Here is a 25,864-nt window from a genome sequence, read left to right as displayed (position 1 = left end):
GTACAGTTAGATTGGGAAAAAGAAACTAGTATGTATATGGTTATGTTGGTATAAAACTACTTGTACCAATGTAGATTACTGAGGTTCAGGAAGCCAAACACGCTATATCTGTATGAACATCTTCTATGCAGGTATAACTGCATCCACACTAGGGCTTGTACCAGTATAACAAAAAGACCACATCCCTAACTGACATAGTTATACTGGTTTAACTTTTCTAGTGCAGACCAGCCCTCAGAAGTCCCTTTTGAAAATGAGATTTAGGCTCTTAAGTGACTTTGGGGAAGTTTACACTTAAAACGCTGCATCGGTGTCGCTGTAGCACTTTAACAGAGTTGCTGTAAGTCGACAGGAGAGAGCTATAAAGAGACAATAGTGAATACTCCTTATGAAAGGAAAGTAAGATGACCAGACATTTTTAACCATGGTCAATATGGCAACACAATCACAAATCAGATCTTCTTGGGGCAATTTTCAAGACAGAAAGCGTCTCGGAGAGCCAGAGAACTGAACATGGGCCAAGACAAGGGCAGAGCCAGTCACTCCAGTATGTAGCTTATTCTCTGAATTCTTATCTCACAAAACCATGGTGACTGGGCAATAAAACAAAATTCAATGTTGATAAGTGCAAAGTAATGCACATTGGAAAGCATAATCCCAACTAGCATATAAAATGATGGGGTCTAAATTAGCTGTTACCACTCAAGAAAGAGATCTTGGAGTCATTGTGAATAGTTCTCTAAAAACATCCACTCAATGTGCAGCAGCAGTCAAAAAACTAACAAAGTTAGAAACAATTAGGAAAGGGATAGATAATAAGACAGAAAATATCAGAATGCCATGGTATAGCCACATCTGGAATACTGCTGGCAGTTCTGCACTTCCCATCTAAAAATAGATATATTAGAATTGGAAAAAGTACAGAGAAGGGCAACAAAAATTATTAGGGATCTGGAACAGCTTCCATACAAGAAGAAATCAAAAAGACTGGGACAGGTCAGTTTAGAAAAGAGAAAATTAAAGAGGGATATGATAGAGGTCTATAAAATCATGAACAGTGTAGAAAAAATGAATGAAGGTGTTATTTACCCCTTCACATAAGACAAGAACCAGGGGCCATCCAATGAAATTAATAGTTTCCAGGTCTAAAGCTAACATAAGGAAATACTTCTTCACACAACACACTTTTGAAAGCCAAAAGCATAACTACGTTCAAAAAAGAATTAGCTAAATTCATGGATGATAGGTCCATCAATGGCTATTAGCCAAGATGGTCAGGGATGCAACCCCATGCACTGGGTGTCCCCCTAAGCTTCTGACTGCCAGAAGCTGGGACTGGATCACTCACTAATTGCCCTGTTCTATTCATTCCCTCTGAAACATCTGGCACTGGCCACTGTCAGAAGGCAGGACACTGGTCTGAGCCAGTACGGCCATTTTTATGTTTTTATCAGTTTAATTTTCAGTGGAGGTTTCTCAGTGCAGCCTTAACCTCTTTACAACATTAAAAAAGGTATCAGACTAACAGACATTGATATGTTGTATTTTCTCGTCCATCTGGCCTCCATTTTATTAAGGTATCTGGATAAGCCAGCTTGATGGTTTCTTCATTTGAGGATACAATGTTTTGTTACCCTTCTCTTCCTCTCTTAATATTAAAAGTTAGAATATAATATTTTTAAAGTGTATATTTTGATAGTATTTTGTATCCCACTCCCCCCACCTTCAAATATTGGTTTGGGGGAGGGGAGTGTTTTAATAGTTTGAGCTGTAATGGACAGGCACTACACATCTAATTTACTGAGGTGAGCCAGCTACTTTGCACAGCTCCAGGACCACGGACTGTCACACATAAAAGAACAGCTTTCAGGTTGCCTTAGCTTACACCAGAGACCACACTGGGACATGAGAGCATAAAAGGTGGTTGTTTATGCCAGTTGAACCACATAATCTGGCCCATTTCATCATCTGTATTGACAGTGCCTAGCATATTGTTGCTACCAGAATGCAAATAATTTAATTAATAATACAATAACAAATCACAACATCAGTGCTATCTTTTCTGAAACATTCCCTTGATACCTCTGTTTTAAAAAAAAACAAGGTATTTTCTAAAGTTCCATAATAATTTATTATAGGTGGGTTTTTCTAAATCAACTGTCATAAGCAAATAAATTGACCGCAGATCACTCTCCTGTCGACTCCTGTACTCCACAAGAAGCACAAGGGGAGTAGATGGGAGAATGTCTCCTGTTGACATAGCGTAGTCTGGACCCCAGGGTAAGTAGATCTAAGTATGCCAACTTCAGCTACGTTATTCACATAGCTGAAGTTTCGTAACTTAGATTGATCTCTCCCTTAGTGCGGACAAGGCCTCACTCTCTTATGCAGGATGAGGCAGATTCTTGCTCTCATTGAAGAGGTGTTCTTTTCCCTCCTAAAGCAGTTCAAGTCCAGTTTCTCTTTGTTTTTAAGGAGAATTCTCCACTTCCTTGCACCCTATATAAAAGTGGGTGTAAAATGTTGCCATTTGATTAAGCATTTTGCATCCACCTGGTGCAGGGGTAGATTACACAAGGTACAAGGCAATGAAGACTTGACCAAACATAGGTTTTGCACCGATTTAACTAAATCAGTAGAAAAATAACTTAGTTAAACTGGTGCAGCCTTCGAGTGTAAACTCAGTTATACCATAACAGGGTGTTGCACCAATTTCACTAAATGTTTTTTCTACCATTTGAGTTACATTGGTGCAAAAACTGGGTGTAGACAAGCCTGAAGAGTCAGGCGCCATATTGAGACCTCAGAACTTCCATGCTCAGGATTCTGATACTTACCCAGTGAATTTAGTTCTCTCAGGAAGGCATATCATAGTTCCATCGGACGACACTTGCAAAGCAGGATGAGCTGTGTCACTCATCACATGAAATCTAGTTCCTGTTGTTATTCATGACAAACAAACACACACCAGTTCAGGGATGACTACAATGCTCATTTGAAATGAATCATAAAATACCAAACAATACAACAACATTTACTTTTTTCTAAACAAGACACAGCAGCAAGATGAGTTTCTCTTAGAGAAGGGCAGAGCCCGAACAGTGCATCCTTAAGCGCAACTACTCTTCTCTTGTAATTCAGATCTGGATCTGAACGTGGCTGCTTGGATCCATCTTATTTTCAGAAAAGGAGGAGGTGGTGTATGCAAGTGGTAAGCCTTAAATCAGGGTGATACCTATATCAGCAGTGTTTTCCCTGCTTCACCCTCCCACACATAAAATAATTATACAGCAAGAGCAGCAGTGGCTACCAGCCTTGACAGCCAATTTTATTTTTGTAGCATTTTCTAGCATAACTATGAAAGTTTCACAAAAGGGAACCCAATAGTTTTGAACTTTAATAACTTTCTTTACTAAACTATCGTGATCCAGTTCCCCACTAGAATAGCACACTCATAAACACGGCCTCACTACATAGACTTCCAAGTGAATCTGCCATAGGCAATCACACATTTAAAAATAAAAATAAGACAACTAAAGATATCCTGGAAAATTGTATGACTACTGTACATAGGGTTTGTTGCTGTAATGGTTCTCCACATTTCTTTACTAAATTTTATTGCCACCATCTGTTCTGTGTCCATCAAAATCTTTTTGATTAGTAATGGGTAATGTTATGCCAAAGAAGGTAAAGGCTCCCAAGTGCTTAGGGTAGTTCAAAAACTCTTTGGGCAACACAGAAATCCCTGGTATTAAAAAAAGTTTTGAAGTCAATCAATTATTTTTCAAAACACGGTTCTTGAAGTTTGAGCTTGCCATAATGTATCTTCTCCTAAAACACTGGACTAAGTTTTTGGGGTTTTTTTTAATTCACTTACAAACTTTTAGTTGTGTTTCAGATCATTCTGTATAATTTTGAATAGACTCTATTAGGAAATGTCTTGCCAAGGTAAAAAAAAATCCCCAAACATATCCAGGTAAGGCACACAAGGGGCTGAAATGCAAACATGAGTTTCTGTCAACTGTTGAATTCACTGGGATTGCATAGGTCTAATGAGGGCAGAACTTGGTATTGTTTTAGGAGTTTTATATTCATAGGAGTTGTACAAAACTCCAGAACCTGAAGAACACTGGACGGTTTCCAATGGTCCTGATTTCACTTACACCAGCTTTATACTGGCATAACTCTATTAAATTCAGCTGAGTTATTCCCAATTTACACTAAAGGTCAGTCAAATCAGAAGCAGGCCCAGTATGTCACAATGAACTGGTTACTTTTGGAGACTAAATTTCAGCATTAAATTCTGGGGCAATTATGCCACCTTTGAGTGCCCTGACACTCCACCTCATTGTTTTGATGTCAGAAAAGGCAGATCTACCTTTCGTTGAGATGAGGGCAGCTTCACTCTGCTCACTTGTCCCAGATGAGTTGGCAGCTCTCACATAGAAGAAATAATTCACATTGGGCTGCAGATTAACTTGCAGTTCAGGCTTTTTTATTCCAGCAAAAGATCTAGAAAAATTCAACAATTTTTACAATTGAAAATGCATACTAAAACTATCATGATCAAATGAAAATGATCTCTTATACAAACAGCCAAGCCATTTTAGCTACGTAATACTGTACTTGGATATTACAGTGATGGGCACTGTAGGAAAACCTGAGGTTGGATGGAAGCGTAGATAGACAGACAGATCTTCTTTTCTTCAGATTACAGACGGATTTTTCCATTTTACCTATGACATTTTCCCTCGCTTTACTGGCTTTAAAATGACTTGAGTCTCTACTGCCTTGCACCTTATATAGTTATTTACACCTATGTAAACCAGGTGTGAAATTCAACTAATCTGATTTAGTAGTATTTTACACGCACTTTGTGCTCAGCTTGCACAGATGGAAGTGAGTATACAAAGTGCAAGGCAGTGGAGAATCAGGACCCCTAATTTTCATTGATCTTCCCAGTAAAACATCCATGTTGCCAGATGAACGAGTTAAACAAATAGAACTTGCAATAAATACAGCCACATATGAAAACACATGGCTGGTATGACCGGGCTACTTAAATACAGATTTCAACTGTGAGTGGAAGATACCACTTTTTGAATATACATGGGAACCACACATCTTATTGTGGGCTCTTATCTCACACATCATTCAGCAAAAAGAGCTGGCGTCCCCCCCCAACTTCGCAGTGCACTTTAACTGGCAAGCTTTGCAAGATACAGCAGTAGAAGAACTGCCTTGGCACAGTGTCCTACTTTGATTAATCCTGCCCTTTATGATTCCTCAAAAGCTCCTGCCTTCACATCCTCGACAGTCGGTGCCATTACACACTCCAGGAAAACTGAGAGAAACAGCATTCACTCGATCTACTTCACAGACACTTTGAAGTGACCTTGAAGGCACCTGGGTTGTCTAGAAAAATATGAACTTTACTTTTTATTCTGATGGAAACATGGGCTGAATTTAATGTTTTCTCACTTTCTGGGTCCATATTTTCAGAGTCCCATAGAATGCACATACACTATTGCATGCACAAAACCTGTATCTGAGTGCCCAGCTAGCAGTTACCTGCACAGATTAGGTAACTTTGCCCACAAGTACCAGTCTGTACATACCATACAGCTACCCAGTTTTCAAGTGTAAGTATAGGTTGTTGTCTACAATGTGCACTCGCGTGTGCACATTTTGGGGCAAATTCTGCCCCCTTCTGCATGCCTGTTCCTTCACAATGGAACCACATGGTTCTGTTGTACAAGGAGGAGCTGGGTGTGGGGGACCCTAACTCTGAACAAGACCCCTGTGTGCCAGCTTATGGAAGTGGGAGGAGTTAGAGTTGGGGATCAACCACAGCACAGAACCTCCTTCTCTCTACTTGCTGTGTCGCGTCTAGATAAAAAAAGGCTCTGCAACTTTTCTGAAACATGGGGAAGAGGATTCCTCCCACCCTGGCTCCCACTGTGCATCTCCCCAGCACCCAGTCTGACTATTTAGATCAACTGCTCGGTTGGTCTCATTACTACAATTACTGCTCCTGCACTGACAGGGGGATGGAACTAGATTAGCCAATGAGTCTTTACCATCTCTAATTTCTATGATCCCACAGTATGTCAGACAGGCAAATGCAGTTTGCTATGCAAGTCCATTATTATTAATTTATCTAAACTGTTTTTCTGCAGATGTCCCACCAGAGAGCAGTACAAACTGAAGAATGATCAGTGAGTGCTCTTCCACTAGGATTTTCACATGCACATCTGAGCCTTGTTTATCAGTATGAGCAAAATCTCGCAGTCCTTACACATTCTTCATGAAGGCAAAACTCACTTTAACTTCAAAGGGAGCTTTGTGTGCACAAAGATTGCAGGATTGCACTCTATGTGCGATTTATTTCACCTCTCCATTGTATGCATTTTACAGTGCCTTTTGTCATGAAAATTTGAGAAAAAAAATCATTATGTTCTTCAAAGATGTTTCCAATCTGAGTGAACTTCAAAGGGTGGGGGGTTTTAAGCTTATCAGGACCAAGCCAAACCTTGTTATAGAAATAAGCATGCAAATCCCAAAAGAGATGCCGTAAATGCAGAATCAGGTAACCCAAAGTTGATGGAGATTGACAGACTGTATCACTATCAAGTAAGTGATAAAGACCCTGATTCAACAAGGTACTTAAGCATGTGCCTGCCTTTAAGCAGGTGAATAATCATATTGGTGGATTATCCCGGAAAGGCTTTGTGGGAGAAGTGTGACTAGAGGAGGGATGACTAAAGAGAGGGTGGTCTCAGAGGAGAAAGACTGGTCTGAGTATAGAAGCAACATGGAAAAAGGCATGATGAGAGTACAAGAATAATACAAAAGAAGCACTTTGGAGGCAGGCTAAAGTAGAATAAAAGAAGCAAGAAAGGAGAGACAGCCAAGACTCAGGCAGGAATGGAGTTTTGCAAAGCTTTGAAATAAGTTGTCCACACTTACTTAGACTAGGAAGATAGCCTGGGACACTCTATAATGTCCTGTATCAGAGGGGTAGCCATGTTAGTCTGAATCTGTAAAAGGTAACAGAGGGTCCTGTGGCACCTTTAAGACTAACAAAAGTATAGGGAGCATAAGCTTTCGTGGGTAAGAACCTCACTTCTTCAGTTTCAGAGTAACAGCCGTGTTAGTCTGTATCCGCAAAAAGAAGAACAGGAGTACTTGTGGCACCTTAGAGACTAACAAATTTATTAGAGCATAAGCTTTCGTGGACTACAGCCCACTTCTTCGGATGCATCCGAAGAAGTGGGCTGTAGTCCACGAAAGCTTATGCTCTAATAAATTTGTTAGTCTCTAAGGTGCCACAAGTACTCCTGTTCTTCTTTTCACTTCTTCAGATGCAAGCGGGCTTGCATCTGAAGAAGTGAGGTTCTTACCCACGAAAGCTTATGCTCCCTATACTTCTGTTAGTCTTAAAGGTGCCACAGGACCCTCTGTTATCTATAATGTCCTGATACCCCAACAGTTTTTGCAGGTAAAGTTATTTTTCATAGTTCTCCGTTAAAAGTTCTGTGACAGAAGCAGAACACACTGGAAAGGAGCCATTTTGCTCAAGTAGTTAAAAGAGTGCTAAAAATCGAGCTACAAGACGACATATAGAAAACTGAACAGGAGTACTTGTGGCACCTTAGAGACTAACAAATTTATTTGAGCATACGCTTTTGTGGGCTAGAGCCCACTTAAATTTATTAGTCTCTAAGGTGCCACAAGTACTCCTGTTCTTTTTGTGGATACAGACTAACACGGCTGCTACTCTGAAACCTGTATAGAAAACTGCTTGTCCTAATGAATGGGCAAAATCTCTCAAGCACAGTGATTTCCTCTGCACAATGCCTTCCTGTTTTCCCTATGAGATGCCACAAAAGTCACTGCCCTATCATGAAAACAGGAGGTGTCCTTTCCCCCCCATTGCAGAATAATTATATCATAACATTTGAGATGGCTTCTTAGCCTAACCAAAGGCTATACAACACGTCCATCTGAGTAGAGAGGGGAGCAAGCTGCAACATTCACATCCTGAGTCAGAGCCAAACTTTCTCATAGCGCAGGGGCGTTCAGATCTGCAGTTTGTGTTCAGAGTAGGATCAGCCATCAAGTTCAGACTGGGATGTCCTCCAAGTCTGAGGATATTTGAATTCCGGCTTTGGGCCCATCTCAATATGAGAGTGCAATATTTCAGCTACAGCTCAGATTTAATAGCAGCACAAAGTTGTCTGGACTCAGACTGGACCTATCAGTAAAACAGTGATCAGGTTTGCCAGTAAGGTACTGTGCCTAGTAACCTATTTTAGCTAGCTTTGAGCTTCCTAAGAATACGAGCCCATCAACTTTATCTGAGATTAAGGTTTAAAAAATATCCCTGCTGGTGCCAACTAATGAAAGAGGATAAGCCAACAAGATGGACATTCATTTGCAACACTCAGTTAATTTCAGCCAGCTCCAGACTCACAACAAGCTGAGTCCCAAACGAGAAATGTCTTTGAATGCCTTGCCTTTTGGTCTGGCTGCTGGGGGAAGGGATGAGGTGGAAAACTGAGCCAATGAGCACCCCTCCCACTGCCCCAGCCCGAGCCACAGGCAATCACTTTTGTTGGTTATGCTTTAGGTCAGCCCTCTAGTCAGTAATACAAACTTTAGAGTGAAAAAGGCGTGATTACTGCCTGGTTTATGTGAGTATAAGGCAAGTATGTGGGAAGGGAATCGGCATTGTTAACATCCTGATGGTGCTATGGGAAAAGCCTGCTCCATTTCCAAGTCCCTGTGATAAACTGTGATGCTAGATCTCCCTTAATCTAGCATAAACCACTGAACCCTGTAATTTCTGTCATAGAAGGAAGGGAAATCAATCTAACAAAATATGCTGAGTGTTCGGTTATATACTTGCTGTTTAAAATATGCCTGCACATTTTACAGACAATTGGAAATGTAAAAAGATAATTGTATTGGCAGAGCATGACATAACTTGGCCTTTTTCCAAGAGGTTTTCTTTAGGTTTCATACTATGGCTACAAAACCTTTGACAAAAAGTACAGGGCGTTAAAAGTAAAGGAACACAAAACACCCGATGTTTTAATTTTCTCTTGCTCCTGTTTAGAATGAGAAATCTAAAAGTCTCAAAGCCAGTCTCCAAATTTCAGGTATTATATTTAACAGGAACACTATCTGACTTTAAGCAAGGGGGAGTTACATTTTTCTTCACATTTAAATTGGTGAACAAGATTGTGTCACCTGACTGATGTGGCTCAATGCTCAGAAATTGCCTAGAAAACTGGAGCTTTTTCTAAGTCATGAGAAATCTGATTTATAGCAGTTGTTTGTTTTCATCCACATAACAATTATATCCCATTTATTCCCATCTATTTCAATAAAAATTCTAAAGCCAATGGGTGACATATATATATTAAAATGTTCAGAATCCCCTCTGTATTTTAAATAGCTATTTTCGCTTCCAAACAATCCACCAGTGAAACCCAACATCTAGAGCTGTGCTGACATCATTGATATCCGTGGTGGGAGCTGAACGTACACAACGTTTTGCAAGTATAGCACCTCACAGGATTGGGCCCACTGAGAGGGAAGGATGGTCTTGTGGCTAAAGCAAAGGCCTGGGAATCAGGTCATCGGTGTTCCATTTCCAGCTGTGCCACGTACTTCAGGCCTGCTTATCTGCCCATCTACACCCTTCTTAAAGGAGTTCGAATTGCGCTAGTATAACTGAACACAGTACCAGGCTCTTCTTCAGTGACTGTGTGCAAATCATTTAGGCCCAATTTTTTTTTTTACAAGCACTGCTTAATCTTGAATGACTGTTTTGGGATGCTCATCTTGAGCCACCTAGGGCTGATTGTCAGAGGGTCTGAGCACCTACAACTGCCATTCACTTCAGTGGCAGATGCAACTGCTCAGCATGCACAAGTTTTCACATCTCCACAGCACTGTTCGACACTGGACAACATTGTTAGATCATTCCCAGACCTATCTTCTCTGTGGAGACTGTACTTCTGAGAGTGGCCTCAAGCAAAACGGTCCATTCTCTACCAGGCTAGTGTTCCTGCCAGTAGATAGGGGTAGTATTGCATAGACATCTGAAGGTTCCAGTTGGCATCAGGATGCCAGCTGAAATCCAGCACAGATCAGTGGTACTGAGGGAAAGCTTTGCCAGTAAGTGGTCTATGTGAAAGGAGTTGGTGGTCTCAATCCAGTTCCTACTGGACAAGTGTACATGTCACCATATCATCACCATAACTGGCCCTCATTGTCACTTTTCATGGCAGTCTCAACAAGACTGAATAGGCATTGGAGACTCAGTATTATTCTTTTGCTGCTAGAGGTTGTCCCCTCCAGTTTAGGAGTCAAACATATTGGCAAGGCAATGGGCAGGGATGCTTGCCCTGCTATTCTACACATAGATGGAAGATTTCAGTCTCTAGGGGTGTCTATCTCACACTGATCACAAGGATTAAATTCACTCAGGAAAACACAAACACAATTATTTCTACTTTTTATGAATTCACAACATATTAATTTCTGTCTCTCAGGTTTCTCACGGTTTCTATCTGAACAGCCCACACAGCTAATCCCAGGACTATATTTCTCTAAATTTTCCATCTTCCACCCACAGCTCCATTGACTTCTCCGCCCAGAAAAGGCAGAACTGTGAGAAAATAGCAGCAGTATAGAAATCTAAAGAAATATTTCAAGCCCACTTAGCCTGGAAAAGGATTAAAGAAAAGCAAGGATGTCTGAGGAGGAGCTCCATGAGTTTACACACAGCCAGTAGGAAATCTTCAGCCACCACAATAGCAAGGTTAGGGACTGATTGTTGTCAGAGACTAAAAAGGTTCTGAACTAAATCATCCCGGATGCATGCGGATGAAAAATTGAAGGGGGTGGGAACATTTGGGGAGAAAAATCTCTGTGCCGATTTCTTTGCAGAGATTCCCCCAACTCTCCCATTGGGGAGTGGGGATTGTCTCCACAGGAAAGGGTGTGGTCTTTCCACATACCTAGTGGATCTCCTGGAACCTGCAGGAGGCCACAACCATTTGTGTGTAGGCCCTGTATCCTTGCACCTGATCCAGCCCCCTGTGGTGCATTGGAGACCCCCCTTGTCTGTGGTGGAAGGATATATGCAGAGAAGTTAATGTAGCCTAGGACTGTATTACCTTTTCCTGGTAAGTTCTATATACCAGCAGGAGTGTGCGATTTGCATCCTGTACCCGCATTTTGCCCACTACTTCCCCATGTCTCCTCCCTCATTCTCTGCTCCCTCCACCATGCCCAGGCCACCCCAGCAGTTGTATTAACTTTCCATTAGATCCCCATTGGTGCTGCAGAACCCCCTTTTCAAGGGAAATCCAAGAGGCCTGCCTCTTGGATTTCCCTTGAAAGGGGGTTCTGCAGCTTCTGGGCTTCATGGAGCTGGAGCAAAACAGGATGGGACTAGAGATACAAGTTTGCTGTGTAAATGGCCTGTGCCTGGCATATCCCCAAGATCTGTGGTGTCTGTCAAATGTACTCCCTGTTTGCTTTTATTTATTGTCCTTTCTGAAATTTCACTCTGGTCACAGTGAAAAGCTATTTTCTATCCACAGAAAGGCCAAAATATCAATTTAATTCAGTAATATATAGATTCATGAATATTTCTGATTTTGCACAGGCATACTTGACAATGAGGGTCAGTCAATTCTGTCATTTTGTAGGCACAGTTATCTTCACACAAGCAAACTGCTCCACACTGAACTTATTTTGCTCACCAGTGACAGAAAACTGAACATTTTCAGCTTTGCTGTTGAGCAGAATAGAGGCTATTCCAATTAATAGTAAGTAAACTTGTAAACTTGGAGTAAACATGTACTGTATGGTCAGGAGCAACCACATTTTGCCTAGCTGAAGACAACATTGGCTGGAATTCAAGGGCCTCATAAAATTTGTATGAAACTGAGCAAACTGCAGCTGCCTGCATACCAGGGACAACCATGCAGAACTCCTGTTCCTCCTCCTGCTTGGATTAAGACAAAGCATCATGTGCTGGCACATTTAGTCTATGCAGGCCTCAACTCCCTATTTAAAGATCAGGAGGAGCCATGGTCTACATTGTAGAGCTCTGGGGGCTACATTTGGCACATGGGTACTGACTTTTTTTGCAGGCTATTTAAATATTCTTTTAAAATGTATTTATCCCGTTTGTTTTTCCTTTTCCTTAGAGACTATCACCAACTGCCTCTGTGTGCCACCTAATTCATTTCTGTTATTTTTAAGAACAATTAAACTATTCCCCCAAACGTCTTTGGGCAATGGGCTCTTCCCTCTGTATAACCTCCGTCTTCCTTACTGTCCCTGCATCATGTGGGGCTGGAAGGTCATGAGGGGCCTGTTTTTTTTTCTCATTCTCTCTGTTGCCATCCTTTGCGCAGGTACAAGAGGACAGAAAATATACTGATCAGTTATGGGGAACACACACTGAAGTCAGTGCAGTCTGGGACAGTGCTGATGTCACTGAAACCTGTCTATTACCCTCACCTGACAAATATGAGCCTTGATATGGATGATGACAACATATATACTCAGTGCCATCATTACTGTGTTTGAAGTGATGGATGGTAAGAGAGCTGGGTGGGAAATGGTTCTGCCGACCCATGAACATTTGAGATTTCGAAAATGGACCCATTCCATGTCAGGATGAAACAAAGACCCTTTGAAGTGTTTTGGTGAAAAAACAGAGAGAAATAGCTCCACTCCAGAATAGCCAATAGTCCAGTGGCTAGAACAGTCATGTGGGACATAAGCAACCCATGTTCAAGTCCTTGCTCTGCCTGATTCAGACCCGGGACTTGAACCTGGGTCTCTGACATCCCAGGTGAGTGACTTCATCACTGGACTCTTCTGGGGTGGGTCTCCCCCCTCTCCTCACCTCCTGAAATTCCATCCTGGACTTGAGAAACTTTTCCCAAAAGTTCAGTCAAAAGCAGTACATTGTCACAAAACGTTTTGGTTTCAATAAATTAGCATTTTCTGACCCAAAAAATTGTCAAAAAATTCCAAACCAGCTCCAATCCAAGAGTTGGTTTGTTTTTCTGTGGGGAGTCTTTTTTGAGGTGGGGTAGGAAAGGTTATTTATTAGTGATGATTAATTATTATTTATTTTCCTAGGAGAAATGGTTTATAAGTTGTGTGCACACATAATTTGGATATGCCTGTTGTTGTAGTTTTTAGAGTACATGTATTACTAATTATTATTATTTGCACTGCAAGAATATCTAGAATCTGCACCCACTCAAGATCTGGGGCCCCATTGTTTTGGGTGCTGCACAAATACATAGCAAACTAGGTCTCTGCCCTGAGGATCTTACAATGCAAGTTTTTTTGATATAGCAAGATGATTTGCACAGACAGATACTGTGCCAGCATAAAGCCTGATTGAAATTACCAGGCGGTCACCCACACAGAACTCATTGATGGATCAGGTCTTAGGAAAGCTTACAATCTAATTGTAAATCTTAAAATTTAACATAGGAAAGCTCCATACCGATAGCATACTAATACTTGCAATGTGTTTAATAAAGAAATCACATGAATGAATCCTTCTGCTATGCTCTAGTGATGAACCCCCACAACAGATTTTCAGGTCTCTTAATCCGTTTTTTTTTTTTTTAAACAAACATACAGACTTCCCAGCCCCTGCCCTTTTCAGTGCAACACAAGTGCACTGGTTCTGCTGTGGAAGAGGGGGGCCTCCATAGGTGAAGAGGAGGAGGTAGAATTTGCCCCTTAATGTCTTTTATTTCCCAACTGAGGACTAGCTCAATGGAAGTTTTTCCTGAGTAAAGACTGCATAAGGACTTCAGGTTTGGGGCTGAAGTAAATGGGTTCATTAGTTTAGCAGAATAAAATGACGGTATTTCTAGTTTCCCCCGATCTAATATCAGAGATTAGCATCTGGCCCAGAAGCTGATTTCTTCTTTATGTAATTCAGGACAAACAGAATAATCACTTCTATAATAATCCATGATCTGGAAAGTGCTCCTTAGCTTCTATTTAATCTCATCTATCCACATTTCAAACCTTAGGGACTGACCTGAGACCCTCTCCTTCAGGAGAGTACTGTCTGCAGTACTCCAGTGTGAAAGACTTTGTTGCTTCTGAGTTGGCTGTGCTCCATCGGATGATGGCAGTGTCCCAACACACAGTACAGTCTTCTGCCTTTAGTAAGGGGGTAGAGGGTGCTGTGAACACAATGATGTATTAGCTGTACTATGAAGAATGCTACAGCAACTGCAATATATATGCTAGGCAGATTGAAATGAAAAGACAACCACAAAACATATAGGTCACCAATCCTAAAAAAACAATAAACTGAATTAGCGTAGAAAGATCTTTTTCCTCAGATGGAAATAATGTGTGTGGAAACAACTCCACTACAATAATGTTCTCCCATCCCCTGTTAACTTTTTTTGGGGGGGAGGGAGGGGGCAGGTGGCATGCTAATCAGGAAAAACACTTTACTACTTTACCCATCTCTTTAAAAAAAAATAGTAAGAATTACGTGCAGTTTATTCTGCAGTTTAAATGATAGTGCCCTATGCTTTGGAGCTGAAGGTCCCAAGTTCAATCCCTCCAGAAAGAACCCATTATGTAAATTCATGCAGTTCAGAGTTTCCTTAACAAGTTAATTTAGATCAGGGGTTCTCAAACTGGGGGTCGGGACCCCTCAGGGTGTCGCAAGGTTATTACATAGGGGGGTCGCGAGCTGTCAGCCTCCACCCTCAAACCCCACTTTGCCTCCAGCATTTATAATGGTGTTAAATATAAATTAAAAACACTTTTTTACATAAGGGGGGTTGCACACAGACGCTTGCTATGTGAAAGGGCAGTAAAAAAGTTTGAGAACCACTGATTTAGATGATCTCGAACACTTTTTTCACTCATTTCTGTGGTGCTTTAAGGAATAGACCCATGAAGCAGCATAGGGTCTGGTTATACCTAGATTACCACAGCTCTGTCTTCAGCAGCCCTTGCATCAACTATATAACAAAAATTAATATGATGCAGAAGAACTGAGTAGTAGCAAAGGGATAACTTTGCTGCTTTAATTGTGTCCAGTATATTGTTGCAATACAGCTACCAAAATTTAATACATTTCTCTTCCCTATGGCCTAAATTCAAGGACTACAAACCCTATTGCACATATAGACAAATGTACATGAAGAAGGACACGGATTGCAAGTGATCAAAGGCATATTGTGTGAAATAATGTACCGAATTAGCCTATCAGATTCAAGGTCTTATTTTCTAGGCTGAAAGTGATTTTGTTTACTCACTCAGTTTCTCTCTACAAACTTTTCTCCACTACATGAAGTATTGGCATCATGTGAGCTTACCAAGTTCTGAATTTAACACTTCTGGGATAATATTAATATCAGTCCCTAAAATATCATCACTGGGATTTCTGTTCTTTGATAATAAACATAGATATATTTACAGTGAAAACAAGGCTAAGTGCTGTGGTGTTAAGCAATGTGGTGATCCTGAGCTGAATCTTGCAAGCTGGTGTAAACTATTTCTTTGGGAACAGCAGGTAGTATTAGTAATATTGCACAAATGGATATAAACTGGCCATCAGGAAATTTAGACTTGAAATTAGACGAAGGTTTCTAACCATCAGAGGAGTGAAGTCCTGGAACAGCCTTCCAAGGGGAGCAGTGGAGGCAAAAGATATATCTGGCTTCAAGACTAAGCTTGATAAGTTTATGGAGGGGATGGTATGATGGGATAGCCTATTTTTGGCAATTAATTGATCTTTGACTATTAGCGGTAAATATGCCCAATGGCCTGTGATGGGACATTAGATAGGGTGGGATCTGAGTTACTACAGAGAATTCTTTCCTGGGTGTCTGGCTGGTGAGTCTTGCCCACATGCTCAGGGTTTAGCTGATTGCCATATTTGGGGTCAGGAAGGAATTTTCCTCCAGGGCAGATTGGCAGAGGCCCTGGGGATTTTTTGCCTCTCTCTGCTGCGTGGGGCACGGGTCACTTGCTGGAGGATTCTCTGCACCTTGAAGTTTTTAAACCACAAGTTGAGGACTTCAATAGCTTAGACATAGGTCAGGGGTTTGTTACAGGAGTGGGTGGGTGAGATTCTGTGGCCTGCGTTGTGCAGGTCAGACTAGAAGATAATAATGGTCCCTTCTGACCTTAAAGTCTATGAGATAAGGGGCTGGACATTTCAGGGAATGATCAGAGGACTCGGGGGTTGGAGAGCACCTATCACAAACTTGTAATGTGGGGGCAGGGGGACGAGGAGGCTGGAAAGTAGTGTTTGTGCTGCCAGAGGCTTGTGGTTTCAGGGAGCTGATCCACAGCAGGCACAGATAAGACTGCTTTATGCTAAGGACAGGTGGTGGTACCCTGGGAAGCATCACGCCAAAACAAGAATTCAGTGGGCCTGATCGTTAGCTGTTGTAACTTTGTGTGGCTCCATTAATGTCAATGGAGCCATGCCACCTTATACCAGCTGATGATCTGTCCCATGTCCTGGCCCACCACAGGTTTGGTGATCGTCAGGATGTTATAAGGCTCAGCCTGTTTTCCAGAGCTTTCAAGGAGGAAATAATGGTCACTGAGTGTCACTCTGAAACCTAAAAGTGTGAAGTGATGGAAGCAGGTACAAGCATGGTTGAGAGCTTTTTATTCTGAATATCACAAGGCTGAATCATGCAGTCTGTTACTATCCAATTTTTAAGTTCTCAGCAATTTTGTCTTTTTTATTCCCATGACTTTACGAATTAAACTGTGCAACAGTGTGATGCTGGCAGACCAGGTGTCAGCTCATGCCAAGGCCCATAGGCCTCAACTGAAGACTGACCAATATATAGCTGGGAACCAGTCTGGCTCACCTGTTAAAATAGGTATTACAGTTATAAAAATGTGTTTCGTGTTTAGACTTTGTGAAACGCTAGTAGGAAGCTGCATGTATTCATCTAATTTATAACATCTGTACCCCATTATAAAGTTATATTAAGGGTTTGCATTGTAATCCTCTTTAATTGTATAAATCAAACAAGAATGAAACATTAATTCATGTAAAATGCTGGATTCCTACAGAAGGTGTTAGGTCCTGCCCATCAAGAAGGCCCATTGTAACCAAATGAGACATTGTGAAACATCAAAGAACAAAGACTTTGTTAATAGTATTCCTCCCTCACCCCCATGAAGAAGAGGTGAACGTATGAACTCATCCCATCAGCTTGAATTTGGGGGAGAAGGCAATAAAAATCCCTAACACAAAGAAACTGTCTCTATGCTGTTTGGACTCTGAAGGGCAAAGATTTCTAAGCGTAAGCAAGGGATCCGCAGCTGCTTAGTCTGGGTTAGCCCTAGGCTGTAACTCATTCGTGTGTGTGTATGTTTATCTGCTTTAATATTGGGAATAACTCTCTTTGCTTTTTCTTAGTTTATACATCTTTAGTTAGTTTATTATAGGACTGGCTACAAGCATTGTCTTCCGTGTAAGATCTAAAGCCCAATTGTCCTAGGGTAAGTGACTGGTCCTTTGGGACTGGGAGTAACCTGAACATTGTTTCAGAGTAGCAGCCGTGTTAGTCTGTATCCGCAAAAAGAACAGGAGTACTTGTGGCACCTTAGAGACTAACAAATTTATTAGAGCATAAGCTTTCGTGAAGAAGTGGGCTATAGCCCACGAAAGCTTATGCTCTAATAAATTTGTTAGTCTCTAAGGTGCCACAAGTACTCCTGTTCTTTTTGCTGAACATTGTTGTGATTTGTGGTGTAAGGGACCATCTATCGCAAATGCAAGCTTGCCTAAGTGGCAAGATAGACTGGAATCATTTGCAGACCCAGAAAAAATTGTGAATGGACCCCTTTGGAAATCTTAGACATAGTCTGTGGACCCCCCAAGGGTCCGCGGACCATAGATTGAAAACCTCTGATTTAAAGGATCTGAATATTCCAGCCTTGTGACCTAGCAGTCATTCCCTTAACTGATACGCTGGAGAACTAGTTTCTATTGTCAGTGATAATTTTGCTGTCCCTAGATGTCTGAGAGGGCAGGGTGATATAGTATCTTCCACTATACAACATTACCATTAGTCCATTACAGAATGTAGCATCAGTGGACTCCAGAGGGAGTTCTCTTCAGATGGATGGGCAGTGACCAAAAGATGGAAGCAGAGTGAATAGTTCATATAAAAAAATCATCCAGCTTCCAAAAGGGGCAGGCATAAATAAAACAATATCAAACATAGAACAGGCCAAAGAGTTAGCCTTTTAAAAAACTTCAGATTTTGTGAGAAGTATGTTGACTTTCCAGCTGGAACAACTAATTTGCACTATATATATTGCACTGACGCCAAAAATAACATTTAGCTGCCAGAAGCCAGATTTGGAGAGGTTAGATATCAGGGCAGGACAAAACTCTGGTGGAACATTTTTTGTGAAAATTCATGTGAATCATTTGGCCATTTAAATGTAAAGGATTTCGCACCCCCAAAACTGCGGGTTTTTCACAAAATTTGGCAAGTCTGAACTTTTTTTCCAGTTATTTTTTGCAAAAATCTTTGGTAAAAAATATGCACTATGACTTAACATGCCACAGGATGAGGAGGAGGAGGATCCAAAGACTTTGTGGCTCAGTGGATTAAGCACAGGGGTCAAAGTCACAGCATCCACCACGTGGTCTCAATAATACTGTTGCTTTATAAACATTATTTCATTATAAAGCGTGTAAATATCATTATCCATGTTTTACCAATAGGGAAATTGAATAATCCTCCTCATCCTGCAGAGTTTAAATGATCTGACAAAAGTCATCCAGCAAAGTAAGTGTCAGAACATGGATTAGAACACAGGACTCCTAAGCCTATGCCTAATGTGCTAGATCATGGTGCCCCCAAAGCAAGTCACAAACTCTGAACCTCAGTTTCCTAATCTGTCAAATGATGCTAATACATAATACTTATCTAATTACTTGCCGTTATTATAATTTATTAGTCGTATCATGATAGTGCCTAGAATTCCCAGCCAAATTCAGGGCCTCTGTGTGCTAGATGCTGTACATACCCATAATAAGAGACACCCCCCCCCCCCAAAGAGGTTACAATTTAAATAGACAAGACAGAAAAAAGGTGGGGAAAAGTAAGTATCAATATCATCCCCATTTTATAGATGAGAAACCGAGGCACAGAGAGACTGAGCGACTTTCCCAAAGTCGCACAGTGAATGTGTGACAGAGTCAGAAATTGAACTAATATTATTTCATTCCAATGCCTCAAGTACACGTCACAATTGGGGACATTTTAAATTCTGTGTTTTCTCAAATTTCACATATGGTAAATACATTGCTGTCATTTTACAGGTGGGGAAACTATGTGACTTGCCTATTATCTAGTGGATGGAATCAGTGAAACACTTCTCTACATTTCTAATAGCATTGTCTAGTTAATACTGTCTCAGGAACTGAGAGCTAATCTTTAAATGCCAAAATATACCTACCAGTTCTGAAAGTGGATTTGTGACTTGGTAAGCTACATCCTGTGTAGTTCACAGCCATGACCCACACACCATAATAGCGATCCGGCTCCAGGTCTTCCAAAATGCAGTAACTCTCCTTCACTGTAACTCTGTATTCTTCTACCAAGGCTAGTACAAGCACACACATATAGGTCATTAGAGAAATGCACACCTGTTAGAAACAATTTGTATGGTTTAGGGTCTCTTATATTGACCAAACAGGAGTCGATCATATTGGGGCTTGTATACAATAGGCATAACACGTGCCACAAAAATATGGTCAAGAAGGAACTAAATGAGTTCTGCAGAGTAAGGAGATAATGGGAAGGTTTATTTGTGGTCATCAGGGGTGCTGGAACTAGGGGTGCAGCAGCACCAGGGCCGGTACAAGGATGTTTCGCGCTCTAGGTGAAACTTCCACCTTGCGCCCTTCCCTGAGCCCTACGGCAGCTCCCCGCCCCCTCCTCCGCCCTGAGGCACCCCCCCCTGGGGCAGCTCCCCACACACACCCCCGGGCCCGGGGAGCCATGCGGCAGCTCCTGACCCCAGCTCACCTCTGCTCTGCCCCCTCCCCGAGCCCTGCAGCAGCTCCCCACCCCACCCCGCTCTGAGGCACCCGCCCCGCAGCAGCTCCCCACCCCCTTCCGCCCTGAGGCGCCCCCCCTGTGGCAGCCCCCCGCCCGGGGAGCCATGTGGCAGCTCCCCACCCCAGCTCACCTCTGCTCCGCCTCCTCCCCGAGCATGCCGTCGCTGCTCCACTTCTCCCGTCTCCCAGGCTTGCGGTGCCAATCAGCTGTTTGGTGCCGCAAGCTTGGTAGGGAGAGAAGCAGAGCGGGGTGGCGTGCTCGGGGAGGAGGCGGAGCAGAGGTGAGCTGGGGAGTTCCCCTGCGTGCCGCCCCCCCGCCCTTAATTGCTGCTGGCGGCCCTCCCCACGCCGCCCTGCCCCAGCTCCCTCCGCCTAAATGCCAGTGGTGACCAGGGCGGCCGAAGATCCAGCCGCCGCGGTCGCCGCCAAAGAAAATGCCACCCCGCAAATCCTAACGCCCTAGGTGACCGCCTAGGTGGCCAAATAGGTTGCAATGGCCCTGAGCAGCATCCCCTGGCTTGAAGAGGTTTCCATCATATACAGGGTTTACAGTTTTGTTCAATAGCTTTCAGCACCCCCAGTATACAAATTGTTCCAATGCCACTGGTGGGCACCATCAAATTTAATTGCCAGTTGGCCTTTTATTGCACTTTGCATTTCTGGAGATAGCTCAGCACCCCCTCGGCTAATTAATGTGGAGGTATTCTAGCACTTAAATTGCTTTAACTCTTTACCATTCACTCTCAAATAAAATGGCAGAAAAGCAAAGTTAAGATACAAAGGGATTACTACAGGCAAATGTGCTAAGTTCTTCTTGCAAGGCATTGAGTAAAGATGTTTGAGAAACAGATGAGTGTTTTTCTGTAGGAAATTTAGACAAAAATTACTTTGTTTGTTTGCTTTTTGGCAATTTAATCACAAACCAAAATATCTCCAGTTAAAATGGTGCTTCAGTGCCTCACAGGAGTTGTAATATGGCTGCTCTCTTGGTGAAAAACATCTCCTTCTCCCCTCTTAGTAAAGGCATGCATCATAGGAATCCCTGTCTGTGGTGCATCATGGGAGATACAGTCCAACCAGAGAGCCTGGCCTATAAAGGAGAATGTAAGTGTAAAACACCCAGATTAAAATTCCCACGAGGAACTGGGACACTATTTTGAAAAGAAAAATCTTAGCTTTCAGTCAAAATTGAAAACTTTTTGGTTGGGGGCAATTGTTTTTTCAATTATATATTGAAATTTTCTCCTGAAAGTAGAGACTAGATGGGTAAGGTAATATCTTTTATTGGACCAACTTCTGTTGGAGAGAGAAGCTTTCGAGCTACACAGAGCTCTTCTGAAGAAGAAGAAGAAGAAGAAGAAGAAGAAGAAGAGTGTGTGTGTGTGTGCGCGCGCCCAACAGAAGTTGAGCCAATAAAATATATTACCTCACCCATCTTGTCTCTCTACTATCCTGGGACCAACATGGCTACACCACCACTCCGGAAAGCAGACATTTTCTTTGGAAGATTTTGTTTAATTGGAAACCCAATTTTCCACTGAAAAAAAGTTCTTATTAACTCTTAGATCAGCCCTAGTGCTGAGTGCCCTCAGCTCCCATTGAAGTCAAACGGATATCAGAGCACTCAATGCTTTGAGGGACTGGACCCCAAATTTTTAGTAATATGTCAGCTGTAAACAGTTGTGAATCTTGGCTTGTGTAACTAAATCTCTCAGAAATGAATTTAATTTGCTGCACATCTTACAAAAAGTGTTTAAGCAACATTCAAATACTTTAAATAATTCTTATTACTAGTCTGTTTTTTTACTGTACAAACTTCTTTATTGCACCTCAAATTCACATATTTAAAAAGTAAAATATTTTTGTGCCATTTTGAAAAATCTGTACCTGTGTGTTGAAATGTTGCATTTTTGCTGAGTTTTTCCTGCTTTGTTACCACTGAACATATTTTTCCAACTTGAGAGCATAAATCCAGACCCCTAAATCCATAATCAGGCACCTGATTTTTGGAGGTGGAGATCTGTATCTGCAGCATTATCTGTCCTTACTACTGTTAATATTAACTCTTCAGTATCAGTCATATTGTGCTCTTCCCCTTTATAGCAATAGCTTAGCCACATCTTTTAAGGATCATTTTAGATATAATTTTATTTGAGATGTTGAACTAATGTTGGTGAGATGCAGGTTCAGTCACATACCACTTTGATCTTTGTTTGGTTGAGGTTCCTCCATGCAATACACCTGGAAGCAATCAATGACGTCTCCTTCACTCACAGTCCAATAGATTGCAATTGATGTGCTTGTAGCAGAGTTTGGTTCCTGAGGTAGCAATTTTGGAGTCTGTGGAACTGGAAGATAGACTTTGGTAGTTATTTATACTGCTTATATTGAACCACATCAACTCCAGTTATGCATGTCATGAGGCAACCAGATGATTTATTTTCCCTTAACTATGAATATTTGAGATGACAGCCAGTTAAGGATTCATTAAAATAAAAAATAGGGGGACTATTTCAAATAACTGAATAAGGACAATAAGGTTGCAATTTTAGGCCAATAAGTTCATATCAATTAGGGATGGGTGAATCAACTGCTAGGAGTAAAATTCTGTCTGTCTGATTCACTACTCCCATACAATTCCACTGATCTGAGTGGGGTTGGCATAGGTGCAGAGGCTGACAGAATTTAGCCCAATATTTGTCAAATAGTAAAAATTTCAGTGCTATCCAGCTAAGTGAATATTCAGCCCATACCCAGCTACCAGTCTCAAATGGTCCATTTTCTCAGCAGCAGCAGTTCCCAGGCTTATGGGTGTTCAGCTAGTTGTTGCTACACGAGTACCAATGAACTCCTCCTCAGACAGCATGCCACAACCAGCAGAAGGTGAGCCACTGGCCTACCTCCACCTCTTCCAAACCTAACATGAGGCACCCAGAGAGACATAATGATAGTTCTTGGGAGGCTCAAGGATTGAAGCCAAACCCTGAGTCCAAGAGGAGCCAGGCACAAGGCTTCCAACACCTGGAAGGGCTAAATACAGATTATCAGGCTAAGCAGAGGCAACAGTTACACCTACAGAGGGGTATGTTTGGATCATATGCACATTTGGAGGCCAGAGTACCATCCAGTTGATAGGACCCCAGATAAAATAATCCTAAACCCAAATATTGAATTGATCACCAAGGCCTAACACTATTAGGTGAAGGCAGGTAAATGTTTTGTTCCCTGAGGTGGTGTAGAGCTTCCTAGCTCGACAGGTGCAGATTTCCTTTTTCTGCACATTTAGTCAGAGCCTATGTGTAGAATCAGAACTTCTCAACAGCTAATGATAATATCCCATCTTGTCCATTCTTTTCTTTAAAAACAAAAAAAGAAAAAACAAAACTGTCACACAGGTCTACAATCTGTGATGCAGACAATATTATTCCAGCATTAGAGGTATGATGTAAATGATGCCCTCATGAGGTTGGGAAAACTACTGCCCATTCCTCAATCCCCATTCCTTAGCCACAGTGGCAGTTCTTAGGAAATCTATCCAATGATTTGCTTCCTTTCAACTAGCTACAAGCCTCCTCTTCAGGGAATGGTAAAGTGGGACCTTCCCCACCAACCCAGAATCTGGTCAGCCTTAGGAGTGCCCGTGTCACTAACTTGCTTTCTCCCAATCTACATATTAATAGATACAGGCTGCCTCTATCTGCCCTTTGGTGATATGGGAACCCGCATTCCACCACTGAGTCCAGTGATACCTTTAAAACTTAAAGCTATCAGGTATGTACTGCAGTGTAGTAAAATGTCATGGGCATCATCCCTTCCCCTGCCCTTTCCCCATGAGGCCTATTAACCTTAGTAGAAGAGAGTGAGTCCACGTGCTCCGGCATCTACTACTTTGTAGTGCTTTGTAAATTCTGCTGAAGCCTCAAAGTGCCTCTTATAATTTAAGATGTCAGATTAGAAAACCCAGCAGGAGGGTTACTACTGTGGGTTGCACTGTATTAGAGAGAGAAGCAGGCTGCTTCTTGGGAGAGCCTATTTTTGTGGAACTGGCCTTGCCCTGAACAGAGAGATAATAACAGGACAGCACCTGCTGAACAGGAGACCAACCAAAAGGACAAGTGAAACACTTGTTCATAAGAAATACTACACTAGAGCTAGTTAGTGGGAAGTGGAAACCTACTGAAGAAGGGAGCCAGGTTTCAGAGGCAGGAGTGGATGTACCCCACTGCTAGCCAAGGGCAGAAATAGTTGATAAGATTCCTTGGAATCTAGGAAAAGTACCCGTCATACCATGAAGAGATTGTACAGTCTGTCAATTCTAGAGGGAGAGGTGACAGCTGAGGAATAGGTCTTTAAAAGAAAGGATGTGAACTAGGGAGAGGCCATTGCTCCCAGAGAGGAACAGACTCTGCTTGAACACAATGCTAAGTGGGCTCTGCCCTCCAGGGCTCAGAACTTAACAGCATGGAGAGGGAGAGACTCTTTGGAGTCTCACTATTGTTGAACTGTTCCCTGGATGTCCAGGGATGTTTTGTGGGGAGATAATCCTTTCAGGGGATAGACATAGAACTCTGCTTGAGCTCTGCAAGGCTGCCATACTTTGATTTTGAACCCTATATCATCTGAAACCTTGTGACCTGATTGGGGATGCCACAAAGTCCTCTAAGATTTTCACAAACCTCAGATAAGCACCAAAAGTTTGACTGCTGATCCAAATGGAACCAGCCCTCGTGAGATTGTTATTTTTCAGGATTATGAGTCAATGGAAGACAAAACCATATCTCACCATTAAATAGTCTGATTGCACAGAACAAAAATATACACTGTTTTTTCATTTACCCAGTAAATTTCCATGTTGCATGGATTCTATAAAGATCTAAGCAGAAAGTTTTTGCTCTTTTCAGTTATCTTCAGACTAATGATGATGATCGCCTGTGGCATTAACAAAGTAGATGCTGATGCTAGCTGTTTTCCTGTGATTTATACAGAGAGATACAGTAAGATTACATCTGCCTGTCATTGAAAAATTCATCCCTTTAGTTGCTAACAGCAAACCAGATTTGGGTTTTTTATTGCATCTAGAAAAGCCTGTCTTCTAATAGTATCTAGTGGGGAAATTATTGTGGGTTTTCAGTAGAGTTGTATGGAAACCAGAATTCCCATTTAATGGGAAATTATGCAATTTTCAAATTTGTTTCTGTTCCAAATTAGAATGAAAACAAAAAATTTCAAAATTTCCCAAACCATGAAATTTTTTGAAAAATTGTTGTTTCAAGTCAATCAAAACATTTAGTTTGTATTAAATCAAAGTATTTTATTTCAATATCAACTTTATTTTTTATAATATAGAATAAATTTCAAATTGAAAAGTCATTTCAAAACAAAATATTGATATATTCCCTTCAGAAAATGTTGAAATGGAATGTACTGACATCATCAAAATGCTTCATGTTGTGGCTTTTTTCCTGAAATAAAATGTAATAAAAACTGACAAGTTTCCAGGGAAAGTTTCAATTTCAATGAAATGGCATTTTCCAATGGAAAAATAATCCATCAAAAACATTTCTACCAGCTCTAGTTTTCAGTGACATGCTGTCGCATAGATCATTTCATCCCGGATTCTACCCCCTCTGCTCACAGGAAAACCAAGATGACCCAAACATATAGCATTCCATGGAGGGGTTTTCACAAGGTCAGTGTAATGGGGAGAACGGTCAGTTTCCCCCT

General features: G+C 41.6%; 1 protein-coding gene across 2 annotated transcripts in view; it reads right to left on the bottom strand.

Moving 5' to 3' along the window:
* Nucleotides 1-25,864, bottom strand: part of LOC128839575 (cardiomyopathy-associated protein 5-like) — a 62,024-nt gene that overhangs the window by 9,997 nt on the left and 26,163 nt on the right. The window contains exons 7-11 of one of the 2 annotated variants that reach the window (XM_054032661.1): nt 22,339-22,488; nt 19,537-19,683; nt 14,105-14,252; nt 4,379-4,512; nt 2,838-2,937 (exon numbers count right to left, since the gene is read on the bottom strand). In XM_054032661.1, the coding sequence (XP_053888636.1) occupies nt 2,838-2,937; nt 4,379-4,512; nt 14,105-14,252; nt 19,537-19,683; nt 22,339-22,488 (679 nt within the window). The remainder of the gene's footprint in view (nt 1-2,837; nt 2,938-4,378; nt 4,513-14,104; nt 14,253-19,536; nt 19,684-22,338; nt 22,489-25,864) is intronic. The other variant, XM_054032662.1, reaches the window with a different exon arrangement.

Source organism: Malaclemys terrapin, chromosome 6 (genome assembly GCF_027887155.1).
Source record: "Malaclemys terrapin pileata isolate rMalTer1 chromosome 6, rMalTer1.hap1, whole genome shotgun sequence".
NCBI lineage: Eukaryota > Metazoa > Chordata > Testudines > Emydidae > Malaclemys > Malaclemys terrapin.
This window is presented reverse-complemented; position numbering and strand designations above follow the sequence as displayed.